Consider the following 20,832-nt stretch of genomic DNA (forward strand, 5'->3'; position numbering starts at 1 on the left):
AATAACTTACTTTGTGATGCACTTACAGAAATAAAATGCTAAGTGCTCTCTGGGCATGTATTTGTAGCACGTGCCTATGCTTAGTTTCCCCTTCAGTTCTCTTCTAATAAGGGTTCTTGAGATTGCAGGGTGATGAAGGTATCACATTCAGGCCAAGCATGCAGTGTAAAGAATGGATCTGCATTAGTTTTCTCCCGTGACATTTATGGCTACTTCCTCCTCTTGCTTCTTTCCCAACATAAAGTCTAAGCTGATCTGTAAGTCAAATTCTTGTCAGATTAGATTTTAAAAATTTTTACATAACCAAAGCAAAATAGTATCAGAATTAAAGTCACCATGCTATTGCACCAAACTTTTGCCATTCTAATATGAAAAGAAGGAAACAAGGAAAAAAATGCACTCCCTCAAAATTTAAGAATTACTTAGGAAAATCTAGCCTCTAATTCTGAAGAGAGCACACCCAGGGAAAATTTCAAGGTTTCAATTTTTACTGTGTGTGGACCTAGACCAAATCCATTTATTTTGACTTTGCTCATGTCTGGGTACAACTGCTTGTTCCCCTCTGCTGCAGGAACATCTCCCTGTGAGACTCTTACCACAAGGTGCTTTTGAGACAGCAGTAACTACCTAGGATGGGATTCTTGTCAAGTCTATAGGAAAACTTGACTGAATGGTGAAACAATTTGAACTAGGTTTCATTGTACTTAAATGGTACAGCATAAATCAGATGACAAATTTTCCACTCATTAATTGATGCAAGACAATAGAAGACAATGAATTGAACTTCATTCCCAGGTAATCTGTGACAATCAGATTCAAGGAAATATTCATAAGCCATAGAGATGCCAGAATTATATTACTAAATTGTCCAACAAACAAATTTCATAAGTAAAACAACATTTAGTAAGTACTATTTAAACAGACTTGAAGGTACTCTGTTCTGTAAAATTCTCATTGAACTAACAACTACTTGTTTTGTAACCTTAAACTTTAAAATATCCAATTTCTTAAAGTGGGGGACAGCTGCTTTCCTCTCCCCTACCTCACTGCAGCAATTCTTTTTCTTCCTATTTCCCCCCAAGCAAGCTCTAAAAAATGTTAGCCCCAAACCAACTGTTCCTGTGTAGTAGAAGCAACACTAGCTAATTTGAAAAATAATTAAGTGATTTTAAAGTATAAGCAGAAATGTACTTTAAAACAAAGTCAATGGATCACTTTACTTTTGGCATTGTTCACAATAAACACTCAATAAAATGACTTGAAAATGGAGACATGATTATCTCAAGTTTCTTCCCCATGGATCCTCATCACCTGGAGTAAAATGTTCAAGAACTGTTTAGTTCCATAAACACATGACTTCTGTTAAGTCAGCAAGGTCAACAAGCCTACACCAGGGGTTATGCTGAGTAAGGGCCATTGCCCATTTCTACAGTTCCCTTTATGAAAAGGCAGAGAAACCAACCAAATAAAATTATTACAGGAACTGTTTTGAGGTTGTGACAACCAATAACCCAACTACAAGATAGTATGTAGATCCCTGTCCCTAACGGCCGGTGGAAGCAAGATTAGGAGCAGGTACAAAACTGGCTGTTCAGGAACAAGATCTCCTACTAACCTTCCCTTCCTTCTCACCAAAAACCTCTGGAGTGAGTGTTCTCCATTGAGAGAACGTTGTGAAAGTGACAATCATATATTCAGAATTAAAAGGAAAAGCACTCATATATCAGAAATGCTCAGGGTGAGAACCAAACTAGGATTTACTAAGTCTTCCAACTGACATCAAATTTACAGCAGGGTGTCCTTCTGGCTGTTCCTTCACTAGAATTCACTACACCTTTCACAAACCGGGGAGTCTTTCTTGGATTAGATTTAAAACTCAAACACACCTGGCACCTGTTTAGACTGGTTCTTACTGTGGGGGGTAGAGGGATGTCTATCAACCTGAACAGCTACACTGGAAATTTCCAAACTTCCAAATAAAGGCACACCAGGTCCGAGTGGGTGCCTGGTATTCTCAAAGTTATATCGTGGAGAGTAGTTCACGTAGGCAATTCACTTTAATGTCTGATAAAGAGTCAGGATCCATGCGCACATTAGGATCCTGCTAAACTAAGAAAAGAAAAGAAAAGAAAAGAAAAGAAAAGAAAAGAAAAGAAAAGAAAACGGACGGACGAAGAAATGAAGCTCCGGATTAGCGACAGACCTGGGCTGGAACAGTCCGGAGTTACTCTGAGGGAAGTTGTGCACTGGTGGGTGGCACTGGATCAACGTGATGACTTAACCTTGCCAGCCAAAACCCAAACTCCGCTCTGACCAGCCCCAAAGCTGCCGGTGCTGGAGTCTTATCAAATACTCCGGTCTCTTCTGTTTTCTTCCCGGGAACGTGGAGCCTGACACCTGAAACTTCACACAAACGCTACCGTGTTTCGGGGCTTTTGCATTTATTTTTTTAAAGTGCAACCGGCAAGAATCGGTTGTCGGCGTGCGAAGAGTGAGAGAATAACCTATTTCCTGCACACACAGGAAAAGAACTCATGACAATTCAAGCAGTTCCCTCTCTTCCAAGTAACTTTTTGGTAACCATTCGTCCTGAAATAACCACAAGCAACAAACACTGGGCAATGGCATGGCAACGGCCAGCAGGCGTGCTTGGTCCCCACAGGCGGGCTCCGTGGGGTCTCCGACCCGGTCCGGCCCGGAGCTGCGGCCCCTCAAGCCCCGCATCCTGGCTCCGCGCGACTTTGGCGGGGAAATGCACTTCGCGGGCCCGGACGGGCGGGAGGCTCGCCGCGGGCCGGAGTTTCCGAAGTGTCCCGAGCCCTTCCCGTGGCCTCGGTGACTCCCGGCTGCGGCCGCCCGGGGGCCCACCTGCCCCAGGGCCGCGGGCCGAGCCGCTGCCGAGCCCGAGGGGCGGCGCCGCCCCCCGCCGGCCGAGCGCCTGTCAGCCGCGCCTCCCAGGCCGCGCCTCGACCCGCACGCGCCCAGCGCCCGCCGCACTCACCTGGCGGCTCTCGCCGACCGGCCGCGCGAGGAGAGGCCGCCGCCCGTCGCCAGCCCGCCCGGCAGAGTCCACCTCCCGCCCGCGCGCGCCTCGCGCCCGTCGCGTGCCCCGGAGCGGGTGGGGAGGGGGTCGCGAGCACGCGCGGGCGAGGGGCGCGGGCGGCGGCCACGGAGAAGCCGGCTCGGCCGCGTCCGTCATGGCGCGCGGCGCGGCGGTCGCTCGCTGCGTTCTCTCCGTTCGCTCGCCTTTAGTTTGACCTTTCCCTCCAGTGAGTCTGAGGAGAGCGGCCGTGCGCGCGCGCGTGTGCATGGCTCCGGGTGTGCGCGCGCGCGCGCGTGTGGGAAGGGGCCGGGTTCGTTCCCCGACGCCTGACGTCACTGCCATGGCAACGGCAGCCTCCACCCCTCTCTTCCCGCTTCCCGTACCCGCCCCCTCGGCACGTTAAGAGGCGGGGGCTCACGTGCTCACTGAACGCGCGTGCGCACGCACCGGCAGCGCGGAGCCCTGGGCGGTAACCGGGCGGCCTGGAAACTCCTTCTTCTCCTCGCCGTCCCCCGGAATTGGGCCAATATGGAGGGGAGGTGCTAGGGGCGGGCGCACTTGGTTGCTAGGTTGCGTGAAAAATATCCTGAGGTAGTGCGAAAACTCTCCCTCGGTACTGAGCATGTCTGGGGATAGGGGGCGTGTGAGTTGGGCGAGGTGAAGGAGGACATTCGGAGAGTAGCAAGGAAGAGGTTGGACCTTAGGACAGGTCAGTGCGTGTCGAACTGGGACCGCGTGATTGCCTTAGAACGGTCTGCTTCTGCCCCTCTCCCTATGTGATCATGGGCGTGCAAGTTAAACACTCTGAACTGAATGTCCCGGCAAAAAAAAGGTTATGGATACTAAGAAAATCTGTCGCAAGATGGTCATTAGTACTAAAAGAGTGAATTTGCGAAATGACTCCCCTGGTGCGTGGTAAACACTAAACAAATAGCTGCTATTATGGAGTCCATGACCTAAGAATTTTGCAAGTGGGGACAAGAGTCTCTTGCCTTTTTAAGACAGTCTCACTGTGTAGCCCTCTTTGTCTTGGAACTCACACTGTGGACCACCAGGCTAGCCTAGAACTCAGAGCTCTGTGTGCTGGGATCAAAAGTATAGGCCACCTTCCTCGGAGTGACACAGAACCCATAATAAAACATTAAATAATCACAGTCTACTACTGTCATAGGCAGCCTTCAAAGTTCAAGTGTCTTGTGGCTTCTGAAACCACCTTTTAGGGGGAGGAGAATAAAAAATTGCAGGGAACAACTCTTTCCCCTTAAAGATCTTCCCTTGGGACTATGGAATCACTTCTTAATCTTATGGCTTCTCATTCGGAATTTAAGGGCTAGATCCCTAAGTTACTTAAGGGGAGCAATTCTGTACCACCCACAAAATCAACAAAATTGTCCTTTCCACGATTCCTCAACCTATGTAAATTTACTGCAAGTTTTCTTTAAAGGTGCTTCTCAAACGTCTAGGTATATGAAGAAAGGATAATTTACTTAACCAGTATTTTCTAGTGAAGGTGGGAAAGAAGGCTGTCCCACCCTGCAGGCATCCAATGACCAGATCTGGGAAAGGTAGGCTCCTTAGATTTCAGGCCAGCTGGTTACCTCCTCATCCTCAAACGTCTGATTGAAACCCTTTGGGTTACCCTCTTAATTGCAGTCTGCCTCCCAGAGTCTCTGGGCTATCACAGGACTATTTCTATAGTTGCTGTTTCTGTCGTATAACCTCAAACCTAAAACTGGCCTTGATAGATAACATTACCCAAGCTCCTCAGATATACTCTGGAGTTTTATACTTTCTTCCCAAAGTAGTAGTATTTATGTACCCTTTTCCTCTCTTTGGACACAGTTCCTCACAGGCTTCATGTTCTGCCACCTGCAAAAGTCCGCTCAGAACATCTATGTTTTGTCCAGTGTATCACTTAATACCCACTTCTTTAAACTTAGGTCATTTGTCTTCTTCCTTGGTCTGTAAAACCATAAAGGAAGGAAGCATGTTCACTTCAATTTGGCCATATCCTGCCTCTCCCTCATACCATACACAGGACCACTCAGGCAGCCACTTACCAAATTGCTAGTGAGGCTCCCTGCCTATAAGGTTCTTAAAAGCAGAGTTGACCAGCTCTGCTGTATGAGAACTTAAGCTTCCCAGCAAGTCTTGGACTACTCTCAAAAGCAGCTGAAACTTCAGAGTTACTCCTGTGCAGTTGAATTAAGTGCTGACGATAACAAGTTACTAGGCAGAACAAGAAATGAGGAGACCAATGAAGATCAGTTGCTTTTGCGGACCTAGGCTTTTCAGATGCTGTTAAGGGTAAGACAGACAGCAGGCGAAATGCCCAGGGTCTGTCAGCGGTGTTGCTCCCTGGAAAGGGAGAACTTATGGGCAAGGAGAAATGCCCATATCAATCAGAGTTTATATATGCTGGCCTGGCACCACCTGGCCCTTCGTCTGATTTGGCACATTTATCTGAAGCCCGATGGCATTCTTGTGTCTACTTGTGACTACTATTCTGTTTCTTTGATATGCCGTTTAATCCTTTAAATAAATCTTCCCAAAATGATTTCTCTTATTGTTCACTGTGTTCTTGGAACTGCCAAGTGCCCAGCAGCATTGACTCAGAGTCATCTCTGTTTCCCCTGTATCCATTCTGTCTTTGGCATCTGCTAAAAGTATTCTTTCCTGTGGTAGATGTTAAATAGTTCATCTGAAATGGTGTCCATTGCCATGATACAAGCCATCTTCTCTTGGTGTATTTTTTGGGGGGTACTTTATTGGGTTCTATCATCTACTACTCTTCCAACCCTTATTCTACCCCAGTCCCTTCCAACCACCCAACACTAGGTAGGAGAAATATAAGGTTAGAGGGGAAAGGCAGCATAGCCCTCTTTAGACTACTTCCTGCTGAATAGGGGCATCGGGTTCCTTTGGAGCAAGTCCAAGCTCTACTGTCAGGATATCTCCAACCAGCAATCCAGCAATAACAAACAGCAGCAGGGACCAGCAGCAGCCGGGGCAGCAGTAGCCACCGCAGTCCCTCTCAGGGTTCTCACATTTGCACCCTCTCAAGGATTCCCAGAATTCCAAACACAAACTATCTGCAGTTGGCAAAACTCATGCCCCTCCTAGACCATGGGACAGTCATAGTTAGCAGCTGTGGGCAATCTGAAGCAGACCCATACTTCATACCTGGAATTAAAACAAAAACATATTCACATAACATAAACTGGGTTTTTAGAGAAATCAAAATTATCTCTATAATCTTCCTTTTTTTTTTTTTTTTTTTTGACTCATCCCAAACCTTCTGACTGGACGTTTTGTCTTGCCTTGGGACCGTTCAGTACCAATTCATGCTTATACACTAGATTCCAAAGACCACTCTGAAAGGTAAAAACATGGCGTTTCATCAGCTAGCTTGAAGCTCTTTTAGATTCCAGCCCACTCACTGGCCAGACTTCTTGTATGGCTTTTGATGCAGTTTGCCTCAGCCATGTCTCTCCCTCCTGCAAGGGTTGTTTTATTCTATGGACGCTGAAAGTGTTCAGTACATCCTATGTATCATGTTCTTTGTGCAAACAGGCCCACCTGCCTAGGATTCTCTGCTCTGGTCTCTCTACCAGGGTAACTTTCTCTGTGACTTTGAAGTTTGTAAAAAATTGCCCATGCTGTGCCCTCTGGGGTTTCTTCTTTTCCTGTTTTGTAACTACCTCATATATTTTTAGGTCTTTTATTCTGAACCAGAGTATGAGATTCTAGAGATGTTGGGCCTTGACTCACCTCATTCATGTATGTATTTCTGGCACCACCTCACCACCTGCTACATAATAGATATTCCATAATTGTTTATTGAATATATCAATGCATTGAGCCTTGTACTTCTTAGACAACCAGGAAGAGAGAATGTCAATTGAGAATTGCCCCCTTCAGATTGGCCAGTGGGAACTTTCTTGGTTAATGACTGATGGGAGAGGGCCCAGCCTACTGTGGGTTGTATAAGAAAACAAGTTGAGCAAGATACAGGGGGTGATCCTATAGGGAGTGTTTCTCTGTGCTTCCTGCTTCTGTTCCCTGAGCTTCTACCCTGACTTCCTCAGTGATAGACTTTATTTGGTGTTGTAAGACAAGACAAACCCTTTCATCCTCTAGGTTGTTAATTGAGTGGTTTATCATAGTGACAGAGGCGCACAGCAGGTCAAGCCTTATGAAGGGAAAAAAAAAACAAAAATACTGTATTTATTCAGTTCTTCACCAAGCTATGTCTAGAATTATGGGAGTAATCAGCAGGTAACGCATGAGTTAGAATTCAGTCTGTAGGACTGCCATGTATCAGGGAGGGAGCATCTGTTGGTTAGCTCAGTCTCCAACAACCTTCTGCACTAGGCAATGCTCTCTTCATTCTACAGACAGAGACATCAATCAGTTGGGGTGCAGAGGGTGACTGGGCCACAGTCATGCTTGATTGTGGGGAAAGGTAGGATTGATTCTGGAAACAGGTCTTCATGTAAGTTGCAGGGTTACTATCCTGCTCTGCTGCAGTGACAGTGGTAATCGTGACCAGGTTCCTGTTTCCTCTTTCTCTTAGACAAATCCCTGCTCTCCTGCCAGCATGAAGAGACGTTATTACTTTATAAAGGATGAACATGTGCAAGTCAAGCTAAATGGCTTCTTTTTGGAGTCATTTATCTGTAATTGGGTTAAAATTATAGTTTTAAGGCCAGGTAAGGGATGCATGCCTTTCATCCCAGCACTTGGCAGAAAGAAGTAGGCAGATCTTTTGTGAGTTTGGGGCCAACCAGGGCTATGTAACAGGACCCTGTCTTAATAAAGTTGCAATGTTTTAGAAAATAGATGTTGAGTATGAGGATGTGAAGGACCCAACTAATTAATCCCCCACCCATTGACTTTTTTTTCTTTCCTTCCTTTGCTTTTCCTATTTTCCCCCAACTTTTTTTTTTTTTTAGCAAATATTTAAACCATTTATTGCCATTAAGTTACAGATCTGAATTACATATGGAAAACACCAATAGTTGTTATCACTGGAAATATGTGTAGACATGTGACCAACTGAGGGTTATATTATAGGCATTAAAGAAAAAGTCAAGAATTTGAGTACTTAAGTGCTTGTAGTTATAAAATTTTGTTCCCTTAGATTTTTTTTATTACACAAATCCCAGTAGATAATATACATATTATTAGAGATTGCTATAGCTAAAACCATCATTCAAGATTATTAAATTAGTTGCACATTTTGAACTACTCTTGATGAAGACAAATAAAGTTTAGCATTGATAAGGCAGCAGAGAGTTGGTTTAGGACTCTCGGCTATTCAATAATGTTGGCATGGCCATTAAAGATAGCATTCTGTGTTTTCCTCTCAGCACGAGTATTCATACTGATGTGATCTGTGGTGGCAGCAGTGGCTGGAGCACTGTCCCTTTCAAGAGCTGGTCCTTGCACTGCTATGCAGATGGCCACTTACTCATCTGGTAGTTGATAAGTCGTCCTCCCTGAGTAAGCTGAGCTACGTCATTTGTTACATGGCATGCAAACAGAAGCCAGTTTCGAGGTTGTACCTTGTAGGCAAATCTCATGAACCTCAGAGAATAGCAACAGAGGGCGAAAGTCATCTGCCCACTGATAATCTCTGGAGATTTCTTCATGTCATTGATAGCAGCAATGGGGAGACCCCAGTTGGCAACTGGGCCCCAGAAGTGCGTACTCATGAGATAGTCCCGGAAGTCCTTGCTCCGGACATAGTTCGCAGCTCCAGCCATGGCCGTGTCGTTGGCAGTGAAGCCGCTACACAGACAGATGACACAAACAGGCTGAGGCCCTCTGCGCTCAGAGTAAGTTGATAAGCCTCTGACGCTGTGTCTTCACTGCATCCAGCTAGAATTCCAGGACATAGAATTTCGAGCAGGTCTTCTTAGCTTGCTTGATGAGTAGATACACCAAGGCTGTGTATTCTGCAATATACAATTCTCAAATTTTAGTATCAAGATAATTTTTTGTTTGAATTCTGGAATCTAGTCTTCTGGTGGCCTGCCTCTGTCATGTCTAATCCATATAATTCTGGGAGTTTCTATGAGGGTGTGCTCACACCATCCTCCCATTTCTGCCTCCCTGCTCTTGAATTCCCCAACACTAGGGAATCCAAACTTTCAGGCACCAAGGCCCTTTACTTCCACTGATGCCTGACAACGCCACCTTCAACTACATATACAGGTGGAGTCATGAGTTCCTCCCTTTGTGTTCTTGGGCTGGAGGTTTTAGAATGGCTACTCCAGCTTGTTTCTTAGGACCATTTGCTTGAAAAATTGTTTTCCAGCCTTTTACTCTAAGGTACTGTCTGTCTTTGTCACTGAGGTGGGTTTCCTGTATGCAGCAAAATGCTGGGTCCTGTTTACGTATCCGGTCTGTTAGCCTATGTCTTTTTATTGGGGAATTGAGTCTATTGACGTTAAGATATATTAAGAAACAGTGATTGTTGCTTCCTGTTATTTTTGTTATTAGAGGTGAAGTTATCTTTGTGTGGCTATCTTTTTTTGGATTTGTTGGAAGAGGATTACTTTCATGCTCTTTCTAGAGTATAATTTCCCTCCTTGTATTGGAGCTTTCCCACTATTATCCTTTGTAATGCTGGGTTTGTGGGAAAATATTGTATAAATTTGATTTTGTCATGGAATATCTTGGTTTCTCCATCTATGGTAATTGAAAGTTTTGCTGGGTATAGTAGCCTGGGCTGGCATTTGTGCTCTATTAGGTTCTGTATAACATCTGTCCAGGATCTTCTTGCTTTTATACTATCTGGTGAGAAGTCTGGTGTAATTCTGATGGGTCTGCCTTTATATGTTACTTGGCCTTTTTCCCTTACTGCATTTAATATTCTTTTTTTGTTTTGTGCATTTTGTGTTTTGATTATTATGTGACGTGAGGTCTTTCTTTTCTGGTCTAGTCTATTTGGCATTCTGTGTGCTTCTTGTATGTTTATGGGCATCTCATTCTTTAGGTTAGGGAAGTTTTCTTCTATAATTTTGTTGAAGATATTTATTGGCCCTTTAAGTTGGGAATCTTCACTCTCATCTATACCTATTATCCTTACGTTTGGTCTTCTCATTGTGTTCTGTATTTCCTGGATGTTTTGTATTAAGAACATTTTGCATTTTGTGTTTTATTTGACAATTGTGTCAATATTTTCAGTGGTATCTTCTGCCCCTGAGATTCTCTCTTCTATCTCTTGTATTCTGTTGGTGATGCTTGTGTCTATGACTCCTGATCTTTTTCCTAGGTTTTCTATCTCCAGGGTAGTTGCCCTTTGATATTTCTTTATTGTTTCTATTTCCATTTTTATGTCCTGGATGGTTTTGTTCAATTTCTTCACCTGTTTGGTTGTGTTCTCTTGTAATTCTTTAAGGGATTTTTGTGTTTCCTCTTTAAGGGCTTCTATCTGTTTACCTGTGTTCTCCTCAAATGCTTTGAAAGTGTTATTTATGACCTTCTTAAAGTCCTCTATCATCATCATTAGAAGTGATTTTAAATCTGAATCTTGCTTTCCTAGTGATATGGGGAATTCAGGACTTTCTAATTCGAGAGAACTAGGTTCTAATGATGCCAAGTACCCTGGGTTGCTGTTGCTTATGTTCTTGTGCTTGCCTTTCGCCATCTGTATCTCCTTAGTGCTACCTGCCCTGTCTCTGACTGGAGCCTGTTTTTCCTATTATCTTGTTTGTATCAGAACTGTGTAGGGTGGGTATTACTACTAGGGTTAGAGCTGGGGCCCAAGATCTGTTCAGTGCTCAGGCATAGACTGGAAGGAACCAGTGTTCTGGGCCAGGAGTGAATTTCTGGTTTCTAGTGGGTCCCAGTTACTCCCTATTTGGGTCAGGTGTTGATGTCTCTTTACCTAAGATACTGCCCTGTTAGAGCTCCTGGGAGGCCTGCATACTCTGGGTTTTATGATATCGGGTGCAGAGCTCCTGCCCAGGATCTGCTCAGTGCTTGGGCCCAGACGGGAAGGCATCTTTTTTCTTTTTAATCCTCATTCCCTCTCTGGAGAACATGTTGACTGACTGGCCTGGCTCTGTTAAACCTCCTTCCATGTTTATCCTTTTCCTCTTTTTAATCACAGACTATTAAAAACAATTCTCAGTTCACAATACTGCTACTTAACAGAGAGAGCTGACTTATGTCTTGATATTTTAAAGACAGCACTTGAAAAGTTGGGTCTTAAAGCTGCTGCTTATGTATTCACCTCATTAGAAAGAAAGAACATTTGGTTTTTGTCTTGAGAGGCTTTCTTGCTCCAGGATTGTTGAGAGGGCTGTGGAGTCCTCCTGAGCTGTGACAAAGTTCTAAGCACATCCTGCCTGGAGGGCACTCCCCTGTGGGAAAAATGAACCTCTCTGACAAGGCAGGAACTTGAATGGTATCATGGTGAATGAGGGGGCTGGAGTCTTGGAGAAATAAGAGCCCATATCTGCTGCATTAGCCAGTCAGTTCATTCTATTCAGTTGATGCACCCTGCGAATCAGTTCTTCAGGTCTCCTGTCCCTTTAGATGTATATAAATAAGGCAGGGTTATGCATAGCAGAGCACCAAGGCAGCTATTCGCATAGACATAAGAATAGTATCTTCAGGGCTAAACTATATTTCATCTTAATAACATCTGTAGTAAGGCCGTGTCTCTCCACTTTAGCAATTTAAATGATGACTCATTGATGATAGAAATATTTACAGAATATCCACTAATTGTAACCTTGCAAACAACAAATGGATTTTAGTACACAAACGGAAGCGAAGATATGTGCCTATTTAAGGTGCTCATTCGATTGATATCATTACCATCCATTTGTTTATTCTGTAAAACAGCAGTAGGGCATCTGCTAAATATAGACACAATCCAAAATAACAAATGTATTGAGCACCAATTACACATCTTAGAGAAACTATTTGATGCCTTTGAACACTTTCCATTTTATGACTTGTTATAATAATATGAAAGTGTTTTTGCAGATCCTCTTTATTTCAGTGGCATCTAGTAAACCCTGGGGGTGACATTTGGCTCATCTGTTTCACACAATCCAATCTGGAAGAATGCACTAGTGAATATAAAGTTTTAATGCAGTGCTATTTTTTTTCTTACCTGTATCAAAAGAGGTGTCAGGGAGGTAATTTGGCTTACCTAGGGGTGTCCTGGGAACACTGGGACAAACAATCCTTATTGGATGAGTCTAGCAACCCATCATTTAGGGAAGAGAGGAACATCAGGGTGTATCCCCAAGGATCCTTGGAGCTGTGGGGGAAGCTGTTCTCCGGCGAGAGGTTTGGACTGTTATGCAAGCAAGAAATCATTGAAAATGTGTGGACTTGTTCCTGTTGCAAGATTTCCTTGTGAATTAATGCAAAAAGCAAATAAATAACCATATTTGCACCCCAAGTATGTGAAGACAGCCATACAAGGAATGGTAAATCTTCACTTCGAAATACCTAATTAAGTAAGCTTCTGTCTCCTTATATATTGCTTCAAAGTCTCCCAAGTCTTGCTGTATGTGAATGTTACTTCTGGAATATTATGACAGTATCAGAAGCTAATACACGGTTTGCAGAGGATGAGAAAAAGAGCAAGAGCTCTGAAGAATCAATATACTATGTATGGTTAAGAGTCTCCCACATACCCAAGCATCTACAGAACAGAGCAATGGGTGACCACACCTGAGCTACTCTCAAACCACTTTTCAACTATCATTATCAGCATCAATATATTCCCCATCATTATTTCCCCATCATTATTTCTAAATTCAGATACCTAAGTGGCCTGAAGTTATGATTATGTCTGTTCATAGCAATGCTGGAAGAATAAACGACTTCCTCCAGGGAGCTGATGGGCTCCCTTTTCTGGTTGATAGACTTATCTCTCTGTAATGTCTGTCTAAGACACCATGAAGTGGGCAGTGTTACACTGGGCAAATGTGTTTGCATGGCTTTCAGGATGGTCCATAGTCACAGAGGTGACATTTCCTGATGTTTTGTGACAGAAGCAGTAAAGATGACTGGCAAGGCTAAGTGAGCTCTCCCTTCTCCCTAAGGTGGGTTGTGGGGTCCACCCAACAGAGGTCAGAGTTGTTCTCTCTGCAGAGCATTCAGACTTTGTGCTGGCCTTGTCCTTGGAGCCAAGCTAGAGATAATAGCTATAACTTACTAATGAATAGAGAGTAGTTTTGCTAAACGATGGCAACATCTATGCTTCCAGGAGAGCTGCAGAAGTTATTATTTTCCATTGTATTTGAAGTTATAACCTGTTGTGTACATGGAGGCCATTAAGTAAGGCCTTATTTACGCTAATTGAAATAATTACTCGAAATCGTTTGGTTCTGTGCCCTAATATAGCTCTAACCAGTGTCGTCAGCTGTGAATGCTGATCATTCTTTATGAGTAACTACCACGTGTGAAGTACTTATCCAAGTGCTTTATGCATGTCAGGTATTTAAGCTTCACACTGGCTTTGTGATGTAGGCTTAGGACCCCACCCTAAAGACAGAAAGCAAAAATTCAAAGCATGTAAGCAACTTCCAAAGCATCAGCAGAAGAATGAATCCTATCCATGTAACAAGTTCCCTGGTGTTCTTTGATAAACAGAACCTGAGTCTCAGGGCATGTGAGAGACAGTTCCAAATTCAAGAACATTTTAAATAAGATTTTTATTGGCGAATTATAAACATGCAAAAAATAGAGACATATCCTTATCAAGCAACTCCTACCAGGAATAATTTGGAATTAAAGGTCTTTGAAAAAATTCCTACCTTATTTTTGTGGGAAGATAGCCAAATCCATAATAAGCATCTCGCTAAATGAGGAACCCGGGACTAAATCTTATTTATAGAGACCAAAGATTATTTTTATTTTCATCTCACATCCTTATTCTCTGGTTGCATGTGCAGTTAAGACAGAAGTAGCAAAGAACAGGAAGACGGAATTTGGACTGTTCAGTGTTCATCCTGCTACACATATGCATCTCAATCAAGGGACAGGTTGATGCTGAGTCTGCAGTCTCCTCCTATGTCATCATCTGCGGCAAAACTGCAGGTACGCTCCATAGTGGGAGGGGGGCAGGTACTGGGCAGTTTATGTTTAATAAATGACTAATGTAGAATTGGTGGAACAAACAATGTACTGTAGTCTGTTCACTCTGGTTCACCAGAGCCGATCGTACATTTCTCCCCAGTTGCCCACTTTATCACATTATCGGCTGTAAATTGACCACAGTGAACACTGGTGATTGCTGTGTGTCAGGACTGATCTCCCCCAGAGAGGCAGCTATTAAATATTTACTAGCACACTGCTGGGGATATTATATTATTGTCTTCAAAATATCTTCTCATCATTGATTTGGGCAGATTCCCCATTGCTTCTCTCTGTGAGAAGGAGAAACTTCACCCATTTTTATTAGTTTGATACTGGAATAACTTTGGTCCCTGGAGCTTAAGAAGTACACCTGTTACTTGGAAGAAAAATGTATTTGCCAGCTTTTTTTTTCCTACAGCAAAATATCTAAGTTATAAGGAGAAAGACTTATTTTGTGTATAGGTCTTGGGGTCCTGATCTCAGGATCAGGTAGCTCATTGCTCCGTTCCTCTGGCAAACACAGCGCATGGAAGAGTGTGCAGAAGAATAGGTATTCAGTATATGGGTCAAAGAGCAAAAGAATGCAGAGATTGTGGTCCAACAATGTTCAATAAGGACACACTGCCAATGACCTGAGAACCTCCCATGAGGCACTGCCTCCTAAAGATCTATAGCATCTCCCAGAAGCACTTGCCTGGAAACCAGGCCCATGAGCCTTTGGAAGATACTCAGCATCCAGGTTATAGCAATGAAAAAACCAAATGGCTGCTTTCCTCTTTCCGTCTGCCACCATAGTGTGAGCTAGATCCTGTATGCTCCTTCAGTCTGAACCCCAAAATGAACAGAGTATGTTGGAAAAGGACAGCCAATCTGTAGACAATATGGATAGAAGCAAGGAATAAGCCTTAGTTGTAATAACTTGGGGCTTCTTATTGCAGCTAGATTAAACTGACTGAATCATCAGTTTGGCCTTAACTGAGGTACTGCTGTGGTTATCTAAATTGTGTGGCATGCTTTCCGGAGGTTGGGTGTGAAAAACAAAAAGTGTTATTGAAGAATTAAAATATGGAAACTTTTATTACTGAGAAGTAATCTATGTGATAAAAAATGCCACCAGTGGACACAGTACAAAGAGACAATGTACTAAATGAACTTTTGCCTCTAGGGAAGGAGGTCATAAGACAGAATGTTACTGGAATACCTGACTTTCTGTCGACTCTACATAATAAATCCTAGAAGGGACTTGGGCTTAGGAAAGTGTGGGACCATGAAGGTTGGCCTGGTTCCCGGTTGAGCTAAGCCTAGAAGCTCTGGGGACTCTGAAGGGACGGTAGGCACTTTGATTCCTGGGCACCAGGCCCCTGTCACTAGCCATAGCCCTCCATAGATTTGTGGGTATCAGTCAAATAAGGGTGATGTCCCAAACCCCTCCACAGGTAGAGGATGTGACCTGTGGTCACATAGGTTCAAGACAGATCTCCATTTTAATGAGGTACCTAAAAGGCCTGGAGGCTTAGCCAATAACCTTTCCTTCCCAGACACTCCTCCCTGCAAAAGGTATTTAATCTCAGGCCCACACTGAGAAATGGGGTATGGTTTTACTCATCCACTTTCCACCATGACAATAAATGTCTTAAAACCATGGACTGACTCTTTTCATTGGGATCCATCATGGGGAGCCATGGAGAAGGCCTTTGACTACAGAGCTGCCATCTAATCTCCCGAAGAAGGTCTCTCTGTGCTCCCAGCCACAGCCACTCTTTTCCTCCTTGGTCCTGTGCTAGATCCAGCCCTTGGGCCCCTACTCTGTTCTCAGTTCTTCTGCTGCATACAATGGTGCTTGGGTGTCCGAGAGCCGGAGAACCAGATGCCCTGGCCTCGTCGCAGGCCTGGGGATCCCCAAACCAATTCCAGCTGTCCTGCACCTCAGACTGTGCTTTCCTACCCCCAGAGTGGTGTTCTTGGGGCTGCCCTATGGCCCAACACCTGCCGGGCAACAGAAAAGGGTAAGCATGGTCAAACTTCCTGCGTCCTGCCTCCTCAAGTGGCTGAGCCCTGTGGCAGAGCAGATGTGGGACCCACAACCCTACAAGAAAGAGTATATGTTGTGGAGAGATCAAAGAAAGCACAGAGGGTCTAGGAATTTGAGAACTACAGGATGCTGATTCTGTTCCTAAACAATAAAAAAAAAAAAATATGGTAGATGCGTCTCAAGTGACAATGCTGATTAATATTCAATCTCATGGTAGAGACCAATAGAGGGCATGTCCTTATGTTCTAGTTTGCTTTCTATTGGTATGATAAGATGTAATAAGCACCATGAGCCAAAGCAAATTTGAGGAGGAAAGGGTTTATTTGGCATATGACTTACAGTCCATCATTGAGGAGGGAAGAAGCTAAGGCACCAACTGAAACAGAAACCAGAGGACAGCTGCTTACTGGCCTGCTCCAAGACTGACATTCAGGCACCTTTGTGACCTAGCCGCAGGGCTACCATCTTAAGAATGGTACCACCCACAGTAGGCTGGACCCACCTACATCATTTAACAATCAAGAAAATGCCCCACAGACATGCCCATAGGCCAGATAGACACAATCTTCACTTGAGGTCCCCTCTTCCCAAGTATGTCTAGATTTATGTCAAGTTGTCAAAAACTAGCCATCACACTTTCTGAATTAATTAAAGTGGCACCAATTGACATCTGGATAATTTGGCTTCAGGAAAAAAAAAATGTACTTCTCTTACTGAAGCAAATAAGTTCAAATTACTAGTAACCAATGCTAAAGAGTTAAAAGACAAGAATGACAGATGGCCACTGGGCCCATGGAGCCCTTTGGAATCAAATGGATAAGAATGTGAGAAAGTTATATTGTCAAAAGTGTCAATAGCTCACCCTAAAGTAGATGTAGACTAACAAAGTCTTTGGATTTCCAGGGTTTTGTAGGAACATAGGTATCCATGGCCTGGTTGTGGTCTGCTTAGGGAGCCGTAACTGCTACACTGGTCTCAGTGAGTCAGGGTTGTTCCAGTAGTCCCTTCATGGAGGATCTGGGGATCAATCTCTGGAGGTACCATGGCCTTCTTTGATGTGGCCCTTATTTAGTCTATGGTTGTCTTGCTGTTTCTCTACTACTCCCAGTAGGGTGCTGGGTACTTGTGGGAAGGGTGGGGAAAGTAGAAATACAAAGACAAGCAGTAAAGAACTGCTACATGTTCTCTGAGCTGAGGATATGAGATACTCTTATGAGCGGAATCTGAAATGTCTCCCATAACCTCCTGTGTTAGTACCCTTGGTCACTTGTGCTATTTGGGGAGGTTGTGAAACTATGGAACATGGGGTTTGGCTCACAGAAGTAGATTACAAAGAGTGGACCTTTGATGTTACCCACCTTGGGTTTTAGTATAGAACTTTTCCATTTTTTGATCTGCTGACATGTGAGAAATAACAACCGCCAGCTAATGGAGCCATCTGATGTGATGGCGTGTGCTGAAGTAAACCTCTCCTCACTTAAAAGTCACTCTCCTCTTTGAAGTTCAAAGAGTCATGATGAACTATGCATACTTAGCTTATGCCTCTTGTTGCTCCAGAAACAGAAAGAATTTGTCTCAGCTATGTAAATATTTTTACTTCAAAACAACCCTCACGATCCAGCTGTTTGAACTTCATCCTGGTTTGTAGACTTCACCTGGAATAATCCACCCCCCCTTCCCCTCCCTCACTTCCTCCCCTCCACCTCTTCCTCCTCCTCCTCCACTTTACATTTCAATATCAGCTCCACATTGGGAGAAGAGTTATGTGAGACAGGGGGACCTGCAAATATTCTTAATTGATATATCTCTCCTCTCACCTGGTTTTTGGTCAGGTGTTTGTTTGCAGTGAATGACATAAATAACTAATATGGATACTAAGGACCTCATCCACTGATACCTGACATTTGGTCACATGAAGGTATAGCCATCTAATTTTTTTTTAACAGTCTGTTAATTTATCCCATGTGTTAAAAGTTTGATATAAAGAGATCCTCAAAGTTTTCAGTTTAGGTGTGGGACTGAATTTCAGTCTCGACAAATGATTCATTCTTATCTTATGCCTCTTGTTCCTCAGGGATACAAAGAATTGTCTCAGCTATGTGAACATTTTTTACTTCAGAACAACCCTTGTGATCCAGCTATTTGAACTTCATCTTGGTTTGTAGACTTCACTTTAAATATTCTTATCCTCATTTTCTAGCTTTTTTTTTTCTTTTCCAAATCTGTTCAGAAAGTTTTTGAACTGGAGTCTTATCCTTGACATGGAATCTTGCTATAATAAACTGTGTGGCTGTAGATGGTGGTGTGCTTACATGTTCTGGTTTTCAGTCTTTTTATATAATTTGAATAATTGATTTTAAGCCAAATTCTTTTGTAAACATATATACTGTATTATTCCAAAAATTGCAATAGTCAAGAAAGCCTAGGATATCAGGATTTTTAAACTGTATGGAATGTTGCTGATTGCCCTTGACTATGAAGACATTGCTTGGCTATGTAAAGAAAGGCTATGTAGAAGGGTTTCTGACAGCTATCTTGCCTATTGCATAGAAAGAACCTGGAAGGGGAGTAAACCCCAGGAAAAGCAAAAGGGATGGGGTCCTGCTGAACTTGTGAGAGCCCTCAGATATAGTGTAAATGGAGGCAAGATGTATTAGTTATTTGTTTTGCTATGACAAAAATATCTGACAACAGCAACTTAAGAAGGGGTGTACTGGTTGGTTTTATGTGTCAACTTGATACAAGCTGGAGTTATCACAGAGAAAGGAGTCTCCCTTGGGGGAAATGCCTCCATGAGATCCAGCTGTAAGGCATTTTCTCCATTAGTGATCAAGGGGGAAGGGCCCATTGTGGGTGGTGCCATCCCTGGGCTGGTAGTCCTAGGTTCTATAAGAAAGCAATCTGAGCAAGCCAGGGGAAACAAGCCAGTAAGTAACATCCCTCCATGGCCTCTGCATCAGCTCCTGCTTCCTGACCTGCCTGAGTTCCAGTCCTGACCTCCTGTGGTGATGAACAGTAGTGTGGACGTGTGTTGCTTCTTGGTCATGATGTTTGTGCAGGAATAGAAACCTTGACTAAGACAAGGGGAGAAGGGTTTATTTTAGCTTACAGTTTAAGGATATAGTCCATCACCTGGGCAAGTCTTAGAGCAAGTGTGTGAGGAGGTTGGTTACATTGTATTTAGAGTCAGAAATCAGAAAGGAAGAAGGGAAGAGAGGGGAGAGGAGGGCAGGGGAGGGGAGAGAGAGAACAATCAATTTGGATTCACCTGGGAGCTTCCTCTTTTTTAAAATGTGGGACTAATGTGGGACTCCAGTGGTCTCCCATACTAGTCAGGATTCTCTAGTAACAGAAATCAGGAATTCTCTCTCTCTCTCTCTCTCTCTCTCTCTCTCTCTCTCTCTCTCTCTCTCTCTCTCTCTCCACACACACACACACACCTCAGTGTAATCTAGTTAATCAGATAATCCAACAATGTCTGGCTGTTTATGGAAAGTCCAAGAATCCAGTCTACAAGGCTTGATGTCTGAGCTGTATGTATGTATATATAGATTATAAGTTCTTTGGCACTAAAGAACCTTAATACACCAAGTAAAAAAATTTCTCACAGCTGTGTTCTCCATTTCTGGATTATAGTGCATTCCAGATGTAGTCAAGTTGACAACCAAAGGAAGCCATCACACTTTAGATAAACCTATCTCATACAGAAGCCCAGAGATTGTGTTATAGATTACTTTAAATCCAGTCAAGCTAACACTGAAGATGAACAAGGTTAAGACAGTCGGATGTCAGCCCTGATGCCTCTGCTGATATTGTTGAAGACAGCTGTGCCTGAAGTCCCTGTGCTCTTTGTCCTCATTTATCGTCACCTGTGAAGAAACTTCCTCTTCCTCTCTTGGCTTGCTTTTATTTGTTTTATCTAGGATTCACTTATCTGTAACTAAGAACATTTTTTGAATAAACTGCCTATCAGGGTTATTGTTAGGGGAAATTGAAATGTGCACATGAAATTTTTCTTGGTACATTGTAAGCGTTCCATAACGGTGGGAGTAGCTCTCATAACTGATACAGGCCAGGGAAGTGAACAAGAAGTCCAGGGCAGTGTGGAGGAGAACAGGATGGATGCTGGAGCCACATAAATGTGAGCTTGAATGCTAGTATTGTCCCAGGAATGAGGCTGGGCCAAGTGCCCAGTAATCACTTCTCTGTTCCCTCCTTTATAAAGCAGGGACACTACAACCATGCGGCGATTAAAAGAAATAAGTGATAAGGTATGTACCTTCTCCATTGTCACCTTTTGCTTCTGTCCTTCTGATGTACCACTACTATCCCCACTGTATGCTTGTGTCCTCTGACACTGCCCCTGCTTCTGGTGTAGAACAACTTGTTGAAGGAGAGTGGGAAGGTTGGTACACAAGGCACTTTTCCTGTGATGTCTTTATAAGTCAGGAGGCTGTTGTAAATGGCGGTTTATTTTAGATTCCAAGTGCTTTCAAATGAATGCTTTATGATTATCCCACTGTTTTATTATTTTGATAGAAGTCCAACAAGGGAGAAAATGGTTTGCTTTGGAAGAAGACAGAATCACACCACAAATAGTAGGGCTACTTTGGTTACCCGAGATTAGGGTTGGGAAGACTCT

At 43.5% G+C, this 20,832-nt stretch overlaps 1 protein-coding gene, 1 long non-coding RNA gene and 1 pseudogene across 3 annotated transcripts in view; 1 reads left to right on the forward strand and 2 right to left on the reverse strand.

Moving 5' to 3' along the window:
* The window catches only part of LOC143434095 (uncharacterized), a 50,860-nt gene extending 47,501 nt beyond the window's left edge, over nucleotides 1-3,359 (reverse strand). The window contains exon 1 of the mRNA XM_076911437.1: nucleotides 3,002-3,359. Coding sequence (XP_076767552.1) covers nucleotides 3,002-3,310 — 309 coding nt within the window. The 5' untranslated portion in view covers nucleotides 3,311-3,359. The remainder of the gene's footprint in view (nucleotides 1-3,001) is intronic.
* Nucleotides 3,360-3,585: 226 nt separating this feature from the next.
* Nucleotides 3,586-20,832, forward strand: part of LOC143434096 (uncharacterized) — a 68,212-nt gene continuing 50,965 nt past the window's right edge. The window contains exons 1-2 of one of the 2 annotated variants that reach the window (XR_013103321.1): nucleotides 3,586-3,752; nucleotides 13,975-14,119. This is a non-coding gene — a long non-coding RNA (uncharacterized LOC143434096). The remainder of the gene's footprint in view (nucleotides 3,753-13,974; nucleotides 14,120-20,832) is intronic. The other variant, XR_013103320.1, reaches the window with a different exon arrangement.
* LOC117719042 (mitochondrial pyruvate carrier 1 pseudogene) lies at nucleotides 8,206-8,831 on the reverse strand (annotated as a pseudogene).

The sequence above is a fragment of the Arvicanthis niloticus genome, chromosome 13, assembly GCF_011762505.2.
Source record: "Arvicanthis niloticus isolate mArvNil1 chromosome 13, mArvNil1.pat.X, whole genome shotgun sequence".
Lineage (NCBI taxonomy): Eukaryota > Metazoa > Chordata > Mammalia > Rodentia > Muridae > Arvicanthis > Arvicanthis niloticus.